Consider the following 9,632-nt stretch of genomic DNA (forward strand, 5'->3'; position numbering starts at 1 on the left):
TAGCCCAGACGACAGGTACACACCACCGTGCCCAGCCTATGTTTAACTTTTTGAAGAAACACTAAACTGCTTTCGATAGCTGCTGCACCATTTTACATTCCCACCAGCAAGGTACAAGGGTTCCAGTTTCTCCACATCCTCACCAACATTTATTATTTTGCATTTTTGGATTATGGCCAACCTAGTGGATATGAAGTGGTATCCCGTTGTGATTTTGATTTGCATTTCCCAAATGACTAACCTAAGTAACCTTCTAATTTGCCTACTTCATAGGGTAATATTAGGATTAAATGATTATATATATGTACATATAACTTAGAACAGTGCCTGGCATATAATAAATAATGTATAAGTATTAAAAAGAAAGTAGAAAAAGGAACAAAAGAACAGAAGGAAAGACGGACCTCTTAGCTATACTTCCTTTCCTATTGTCCTAAGTCAGAGCCCACAATTCCACTCCTAATTTACAAGGCCCCAACTGGACTCCTTTCTTTTATTTTCTTTTCTTTTTTGGAGCCAGAGTTTTGCTCTTGTTGCCCAGGCTGGAGTGCAGTGGCGCAATCTCGGCTCATCGCAACCTCCGTCTCCTGGGTAAAAGTGATCCTCCTGCCTCAGCCTCCAGAGTAGCTGGGATTACAGGCATGCGCCACCATGACCGGTTAATTTTGTATGTTTAGTAGAGATGGGGTTTTTCCACGTTGTTCAGGCTGGTCATGAACTCCTGACCTCAGGTGATCCCCCGCCTTGTCCTCCCAAAGTGCTGGGATTACAGGCTTGAGCCACCGTGGCTGGCCAACTCCTTTCATTTCATGAAGGTTTCAGGTTCTCATTTGCCTTACTATTTTACTTTTGCTTACAACTTTGCCTACTCTATTTCCTGTCTGGCACAATTCTCTCCCTTGCCCCCTCAACTCTTTGCCTAGCTAACTCACTGTTTTTTAGTTTGTTTTGTTTTTAAATTTAAGAGCTTTTTTGAGGTATAATATGCAATAAACAGCACAGATTTAAGGTGTACAATTTGATGTTTTGACATATGTATACATCAGTGAAACATCACTACAATCAAGATAAAGAGTATATCCATAACCCCTTGCATTTCTTCCTGCTTCTTTTCATCTTTCTCTCTCAACCCATGCCTTGGGCCACCTGCCGTCTGTCACTACAGATGTTTTTCATTTCTAGAATTTCATATAAATGGAATCATGTAGTAGATATCTTTTTTTTTGTCTGATTTCTCTCACTCAGCATACTTATTCTGAGATTTATCCATGTTATGTGTATCAACAGGTTGTTCCTTTCTGCTGTTGAGTAGTATTCCGTCATATAGATGCACCTGTTTGCTTATTCATTCATCTGTTGATGGACATTTCAGTAGTTTCCAGTTTGGGGCTATGACAAAGAAGGCTGCTATATGCAATGTGTGCAAGCCTTTTTAGGGGTATATATTTTCATTTCTTTTTGTTTTTCAACTTTTGTTTTAGATTCAGGGGGTACCTGTGCAGGTTTGTTACCTGGGTATATTGTGTGATGCTGACGTTTGAGGTATGAATGATCTTGTTACCCAGGTACTGAGCATAGTATTCAATAGTTAGTTTGTCAACCTCGTCCCCTTTTCCTTGCTCCCCCACAACAGTCCCCAGTGTCTATTGTTGCCATCTTTACGTCTGTGAGTACCCAAACTTATAAGTGAGCACATACGCTATTTAGTTTTCTGTTCCTGTGTTAACTTGCTTAAGACAATAGCCTCTGGCTGCATCCATGTTGCTATAAAGGACACGATTTTGTTCTTTTTTATGGCTGTATAGTATTACATGGTGTATATGTACATTTTCTTTATCCAAACCACCATTGATGGGCACCTAGGTTAATTCCATGTCTTTGCTATTGTGAATAGTGCTGTTACGAACATGTGAGTGTATGTGTCTTTTTGGCAGAATGATTTGTTTTCTTTTGGATGTATATCCAGTAGTGGGATTGCTGGGTCAAATGGTAGTTCTGTTTTAAGTTCTTTGATAAATCTCCAAACTGATTTCCACAGTGGCTGAACTAATTTACATTCCCACCAAGAATGTGTAAGTGTTCCCTTCTCTGCAGCCTTGTCAACATCTGTTGTTTTTTGACTTTTTAATAACTTCCATTCTGATTGGTATGAGATGGTATCACACTGTGGTTTTGATCTGCATTTCTCTGATGATTAGTGATGTGGAGCATTTTTTTCATAAGTTTGTTGACTGCTTGTATATCCTGTTTTGAGGAGTGTCCATGTCTTTTGCCCATTTTTAATGGGGTTATTTGTTTTTTGCTTATTCAATTGTTTCAGTTCCTTATAGATTCTGAATATTAGACTTTTGTTGGATGCAAAGTTTGCAAATATTTTTTCCCTTCTGTGCTTTGCCTAGCTAACTCTTTCTCAACCTTGAAGTCTCAGCTTCAATCATGACTTCCTTACCAGAGGCCTTCCTGATTTTCCAGACCAGGCACCATGTGGTATGTAAAATAACACCTTATCTCACAGACCCAGGCAAGAAAGCCCCCTGCCCCAAACTTAATGCTTTAGAAGGCATCATATAATATAACCACAAAGGAAATAAATCCATTAAAAACACAGAGATGCCTCTGTCCCTTGGGATTCTGTGCTCAGCACTGGCACAGAACAACCAGTAACACTGAACACGCATTACTGAGTCTAATACAGTTCAGACCCCGGGGGTCAATTCTTTATATATCTTGCTGTCTTATTCATTTAAGTTGATAGATAAACATTGTATGTATTTATTGTGTACTTGACATTTTGAAATATGTATACATTAAAAATATGGAGTGCTTCACATATTTTTGTGCTAGCCTTGTGTGGTTGTGTTGTTTTAATTGGAAATTTGTATTGTTCCAGTTTTAGTATATGTGCTACCTAAGCAAACACACTCTATGTCTTTAAAAAAAGAAAGGTAACTGTGTCTGGATGCCCTGAAGGTTTGTGGGTTGTATCAGTGTGAACTTTGGAGGCCACTGTGGTTTGGGAGTGTAGGCAGGAATTGAGCTGTCCAAGTGCTTAGCTAAGAGAAAAGAAAATTAACTTGTCAAATCCTTCCTCTTAAATAGCATGGCTGTAGTGGATTCCTTTTTTCTGAGACAGTCTTGCTCTATTGCCCAGCCTGGGGTGCAGTGGTGTGATCTCAGCACACTGCACACTGCTTGAACCTCTGCCTCCCCGGTTCAAGCAATTCTCGTGCCTCAGCCTCCTGAGTAGCTGGGATTACAGGCGCATGCCACCACACCCAGCTGATTTTTGTAGTTTTATTAGAGATGGGGTTTCACCATGTTGGTCAGGCTGGTCTCAAACTCCTCACTTCAAGTGATTCACCCGCCTCAACCTCCCAAAGTGCTGGGATTACAAACATGAGTCACTGCGCCCTGCCTGTAGTGGATTTTTTTTTCTTTTTTTTCTGAGACAGAGTCTTGCTCTGTTGCCCAGTCTGGAGTACAGTGGTCATCTCGGCTCACTGCAACCTCTCCCTCCTGGGTTCAAGCGATTCTCCTGCCTCAGCCTCCCAAGTAGCTGGAATTAAAGGCGCCTGCTACCACGCCCAGCTAATTTTTGTATTTTTAATAGAGACAGGGTCTTGCCATGTTGGTGAGGCTGGTCTCAAACTCTGACCTCAGGTCAGATCCACCTGCCTTGGCCTCCCAAAGTGCTGGGATTACAGGCATAAGCCACCGCGCTTGGCTGTGTAGTGAATTATCACATGACATATTATCTACCAGTGGTGCTGAGTGTCCATTTTCTTGCTCTGTTTTATGTTCCAATTTCTGGTTCTGGAGGTACCCATGCATTAGTGTAGTGTTTGCAACATTGCACGTTGGTGCTAAGAAACATTTTGTAGTAATAAACAATTCATATTATTCTTAAATTTTTATATTTGTACCTCTGGATACAACATGTTAAACATGATACTGATTCTTTTTATTGACATTAGATGAACACTGAATGTTAGAATTGCAAGTAGGTTTGTTTTTATAAAATATTTAATTAGGCCAGGTGCAGTGGCTAAACTTGTAATCCCAGCACTTTGGAAGGCCTGAAGTAGGATGATCGCTTGAGCCCAGGAGTTTGAGACCAGTCTCAGCAACACAGTGAGACCCTATCTCTACAAAAAAATGGAAAAAAAAAAAAGCCAGGTGTGGTGACACGCACCAGTGGTCCTAGCTATTCAGGAGGCTGAAGTGGGAGGATCTCTTAAGCCTGGGAAGTTGAGGCTGCAGTGAGTCATGATCTTGCCACTGCACTCCATCCTGGGTGATAGAGCAAGACCCCTCTGAAGAAACAACAACAACAACAACAAAAACCAACCCTCTTTGATTAGATCTGAATTTTCAAAAAAAAAAATTAATGAGATGTTCAGCTCTCAAGTTAAGAACTTTGTCTCCTATTATTTCCCTTGGATAAAAGGAATACCGGGTTTAGGATGGCCATGTTTTTAGCAACCCAGATTCACAATCAAAGGATTCCAGTCAAACTTTCTTTTCCCATTCTCTTTGCATATGAATATTTTGTCTTCCTTCTCACCTCAGGCAGTGAGGTGTAAAAAGCTTGAGCTAAGTCCTTGATAAGGGTGTAGGATGTACCTATGATTATCTGTTGGAGCTCTTTCATTGCGGGATTTGGAAAGTGGTAGATGGATGGGGATGGGGTGGTGGAAAGTCACCGATTTGTTGCCTTATTCCATCCAGAGTCTTTTCATTTGTTTTTTGAGCTGGTGGTCTCACCCTATCACTCAGGCTAGTCTTGAACTCCGGCCCTCAAGTGATCCTCTTGCCTCCACCTCCTAAAGTGCTGGGATTATAGGCGAGAGCTACTGCGCCAAGCCCCAGCCAGTCTCGAGGCTGCTGTTGTTCCAGCCAGGCTGGCGACTTTGAACTGCTCTCTTGAGAAGCCTTCAGGGACCACTGGGCTGTAATGCATGCGTTCGCAGAGCCAGGATTTGTAGCAGTTCCCTCTCATGGGCTTCCTACCCGCTCTGGGGCTTTTTTTTCTACAGCTGGAAGAGGGTAGTGAGACTAGAGGAGGGGAGGGTCTGCTGTTCACTCTTCTCCCAGTTGCTGTATGATCATTAGAGACCTGGTTGTTCCCAAACTCAGAGAAAAGGGAAAAGAGCTGAACCCAGAAGCTGGGGGTGGGGCTGGTAAGAAATGCTGGCAGACAGCGGGAGAGGTGTGAATAGGGAGAGTTCAGCCAGAGGAATACAGAGAGCTAGAGCTAAGAACCAAGTCCAACAGTAGAATAGCCTTTGTCCTTGACATCTCTCTGGGTCAGAATGAATGAGCCACATACCACAGGTTCTTGAGGCAGGCAGCACGGTGCAATTGAAGAAGTACTGGACTTGGGATTTTTGACCCGCATTTCAATTCTGGGGCTGCCCCATAAGAACGCTGTCGAATGACTTCTCTGAGTCTCAGTTTCGGTACTTTTAGCACAGGCTTTGGATTCAGATGGACTCAGCTCCTCGTACCTGCATGACCTTGGACAAGTTCTTTAACCTAAGAGTCTCAGTGGCCTCATCTGTAAAATGAATAGTAACACCTTAGAGTTGTTGCGATGAGTAAATAAGATAATTTTTGGGAAGTAGATTCTATTGGTTACGTAGGATTGCAGAATAACAGTGAGTTTGGAGCCAGGTGACATAGACTTGAGCCAACTGCCTGCAGCTAGATGCGTCGCCTCTCTGAGAACCAATTCCTCCTCCCTGTAAGGAGTAACAATGCCTTCTTCGCAGGGTTCTTGTGGGGCTCTGCTGAGATAAGATGTATGAAAGCACTCTGTACAGCTCTGTACAAATGTGAAGGATTATTTTTGTTCTTCAGCTCGCCCTCTAACAAAGGCTGAATAAGTACTAAATTGGCCAAAAAAGGGAGGGCAAAGGAAGGAATGTGAATCTTAGGGGGAGTAGCAAAAAAGCTGGAATAATCCCCACACTGTGTTTCCAACACTTTTCATGAAGCCCGAGCTCCAAGGAACAGTACACATCCAGGGAGGGAGGTGAGAAACTGGGGGCTCGAGGGGGAAGGGGGTTATGAGGAGAGGGAGAAGGAGCCCACTGCTGTCAAAGCCCAGGAGGACATGGAAGGTCCTTGCCTGGTGAGGAAAAGAAGAGGGTGTCCCTCGAGTCCCAGCTCCTGCTGTGTCTTCCTCTCAAGAGGATCACAGACTCTCTTGTGATCCAGAAAGCACAGCTTCCAGCTTTGAGCCAAGAAATGCTGCCTTCCAATGCCCCCCACCTGGCAGCTACTGAGCAGATTCAAACATGCTCAGGGTTGGAGCCCAGAGAAAAAAGACAGGAATTCTGCTGTACCTCCTCATACCCTACCAGACAGCGCAGAGACCCTCAAGCCAGCCTCCCCCTCCTCCTCCACCCTAATGCCCTCCACTTTCCCTTGATCTGCTTGAACCAGGACATGATGCCAGGGCCACGGCCCTGCTGGTCCTTAGCTCCGAGCGCCCTTCCCTTGGGAGCTTAGCCCATCGGATGTGCCAGGGAAATGTTTCCACAGATTAGTGCCTCCTGGGGTGAGACAGTAGCAGCAGGTGGCAGGAACAGGGCAGGGAGGGAACAAAGCCCAGGGAGCCCTTGGGAGGAGCCCAAGGACAGAGGCTTCCTTTTCCAGTCTCTGTCCTCCAGAACCAGGAGGTTTGGGGTTTCTCCAAAGCCCCTGCCTCAGTTTCACCCCTCAGTAACCAGCTGGTGATGGACAGATCACTTTATTTGACTGATTGTGGTGACAATTATGGTAGTATCACAGTTTGGGTAAGTCCAGGTCCAGAAGTAGAATAAATTGGAGAGTAAGGGGAGAGATGCAGGGGAGAGAGGAGAGATGAAGATACAGCTCACAAGTCCAAGAAGAGAGGGGAATAAAAGGGGAAAGAAAGTTCTAGCAAGAAGAAATATATAAGCTCTGGAGAAAGCATCCCAGCAACAGTGCCCTAAATTAAAGACTCCTATCAGGTAACACCTGGTTGAGATTTCTCAAATCTACATTTGCTAAGCCAAGCCTGGAGGGTGAAGCAGTGAAATAACCAGCATAAGACAGATAAGGGACAAGAAGGCAGCAAATGCCAGTGGATCAAGGGATGCAAATATCAGGAGGAAGGGAGAAGCCAGATTTCTGCTGACTTTACCTTACCCCTGGCCTTGTTCGTGGGTGAGTTTAAGAGTGAGCAAGACAGATGGGCAATGTTTTACAATGTGGTTTTGATCAAAAGTTTCATCAACACTGGCTTTCCCCCTTGGGTTAGACCTGGCCCGGGGTTGGGCATGCCTAACCCAGCAGGCCCCTTGACCTCACAGTTTGTGCAGGTGAGAAACTGGTTCCTGGTCTGTGTCAGCATTCTGAATCAACTCAAAGATGAATTTCACTTGGTTCTCATAGCCTTGGACTGAGATTTTCTCGTTGACTCCATGGAAGCTGAGGAAAGTAAGGTGCATTTAGGGAAGGAGGGGAGGGCCAAGTGCCACAGCACAAGTGTTATTACAGAGCACTTTCCTTACTCCCCTCACCAACCCGGAAACTACTGGCCCTCCAGGGCTAGGAAAGGGAGGGGCAAGGGAGGGGGCATCTGAGATTTCATATGACACATTGGTTGTTTCTCAGGGATCCATCCATGCTCATGACAAAGAACAGTGTGGAATAAACTCTTGGGGAGTCCAAAATAATCTCCTGCTGTGAAATCCACTCAATAATTTGTTCTCCAGGAGAATTATCTTTTTTTTTTTGAGACAGGTTCTCACTCTGTAGCCCAGGCTAGAGTGCAGTGGTACAATCACAGCCCACTGCAGCCTCAACCTCCTGGGTTCCAGTGATCCTCCCACCTCAGCTCCTGAGTAGCTGGGACCACAGGTATGTGGCTAATTTTTTTATTTTTTAAATTTTTTTGAAGAGATGGAGTCTTGTTATGTTGACCAGGCTGGTCTCAAACTTCTGGGCTCAAGTGATCCTCCTGCCTCAGCCTCCCAAAGTATTGGAATTATAGGTGTGAGTCACCACACTTGACTGAGAACTATCTTTCCAATTCTCTTTCTCTTAGAGCAGAGTACCTAGCTAGACTATCTCTAAGCCAGTCCCCTACTCTCCCACTAGAGGGTAGAGAAGGCAACTGCCCAGGGTACGTACCCAGTTTTCTGTGGCACCTAGGAACTTTACTATCAGACCTTACATCCACCAACCTGCCTCCCCACAGTGAAACAAAACAGAGCAAAACAAAACAAACAACAACCAAACTACATATGTAATCTCAAAGATGAAAGGAAACAGTACCCATCCATCTCCCATTTAAAAAACAAAAAAAGAGGCCGGGCGCGGTGGCTCAAGCCTGTAATCCCAGCACTTTGGGAGGCCGAGACGGGCGGATCACGAGGTCAGGAGATCGAGACCATCCTGGCTAACACGGTGAAACCCTGTCTCTACTAAAAATACAAAAAACTAGCTGGGCGAGGTGGCAGGCTTCTGTAGTCCCAGCTACTCGGGAGGCTGAGGCAGGAGAATGGCGTAAACCCGGGAGGCGGAGCTTGCAGTGAGCTGAGGTCTGGCCACTGCACTCCAGCCCGGGCGACAGAGCGAGACTCCGTCTCAAAAAAAAAGTAATAATAATAAAAAAAAATAAAAAACAAAAAAAGAAAGCTGTTCTTAAGCTCCTATTCAAATATTTTCACTCTGTCTACAGAGGACTTAAGATGGGGAGATCAGGTCTGGACATGATAAGTAGCAGAGCGGTAAATGGAAATCGTCCTCCCATACCCCAGGATTAAAAATATGCTGAAGAACCCACAAAAATAGTAATTCATACAGAGCGGTTAAAATTGGTGCTCACATCTTGGATTTCCATAGTGTTTTCTTCTGAGAAATCAAAACATGCACCTACCTTTGACCTCATGTGTGGTCTGCATTTCACAAAATGCTGAGGAGTCTTCCCATTTTGTAAGTGGAGAAAACGGGTCCAGAGGATAAGCCCTCTCCCAAAGACAGGAAGAGCTGGGATTAGCACCCAAGGGTACTGACTCCACCAGCTTCTCCCCAGTCACCCAATTATCTCCATCTTTATAAAAGAGGGACCAATTTCCATAAATTCTAGGGGGTGACAATGAGACTCTGGCAATAAGGACGGTAGATGGGTTAGGTTCTACAATGTCTCCATTTCATTTTGCCAAATCCCAGCTTCCCCCGCCCCGATTCTGTGGACTGTCAGGAGCACGGGGTGGGAAAGAAACACGTCAAGTGTGTTTCTTTTCTCCCACCTGCTGCTCAAACCTGTTCCACTCACCTTTTTAAGTCTTCAGGCTGTACATAGTAGGGGTTGAACCTGTAGATGCCAGTGGTGAGGTTTGTAAAGAATCGGCTGTCTGTGTTGCCGAGACAAGTACCTAGAGAGGGAAGATCAACAGGAAAGGGGCTTTACATGAGCAACCAAACCAACGAAGTGGCTGGGGTGTGGCCTGGCTGGAAAATTAGGATTACTGGGTCGCTACAGAGCAATGCCTGGGCTCTCTTGAAAGCCTATAGCTATCCTTACAAAACGCACCATTTCAGCCAGGAACATGGAATCTCCTTCCAAGGGCATTGGTGAGACATCCCTTGGATGGACC

The 9,632-nt window shown here is 44.8% G+C and overlaps 1 protein-coding gene across 1 annotated transcript in view; it reads right to left on the bottom strand.

The window, feature by feature from the left end:
* Positions 1-6,735: 6,735 nt before the first annotated feature.
* PM20D1 (peptidase M20 domain containing 1) overlaps positions 6,736-9,632 on the bottom strand; it is an 18,445-nt gene continuing 15,548 nt past the window's right edge. The window contains exons 11-12 of the mRNA XM_023186854.1: positions 9,311-9,410; positions 6,736-7,458 (exon numbers count right to left, since the gene is read on the bottom strand). Of these exons, the coding sequence (XP_023042622.1) occupies positions 7,335-7,458; positions 9,311-9,410 (224 nt within the window). The 3' untranslated portion in view covers positions 6,736-7,334. The remainder of the gene's footprint in view (positions 7,459-9,310; positions 9,411-9,632) is intronic.

Source organism: Piliocolobus tephrosceles, chromosome 1 (genome assembly GCF_002776525.5).
Source record: "Piliocolobus tephrosceles isolate RC106 chromosome 1, ASM277652v3, whole genome shotgun sequence".
In the NCBI taxonomy this organism is placed as follows: Eukaryota; Metazoa; Chordata; class Mammalia; order Primates; family Cercopithecidae; genus Piliocolobus; species Piliocolobus tephrosceles.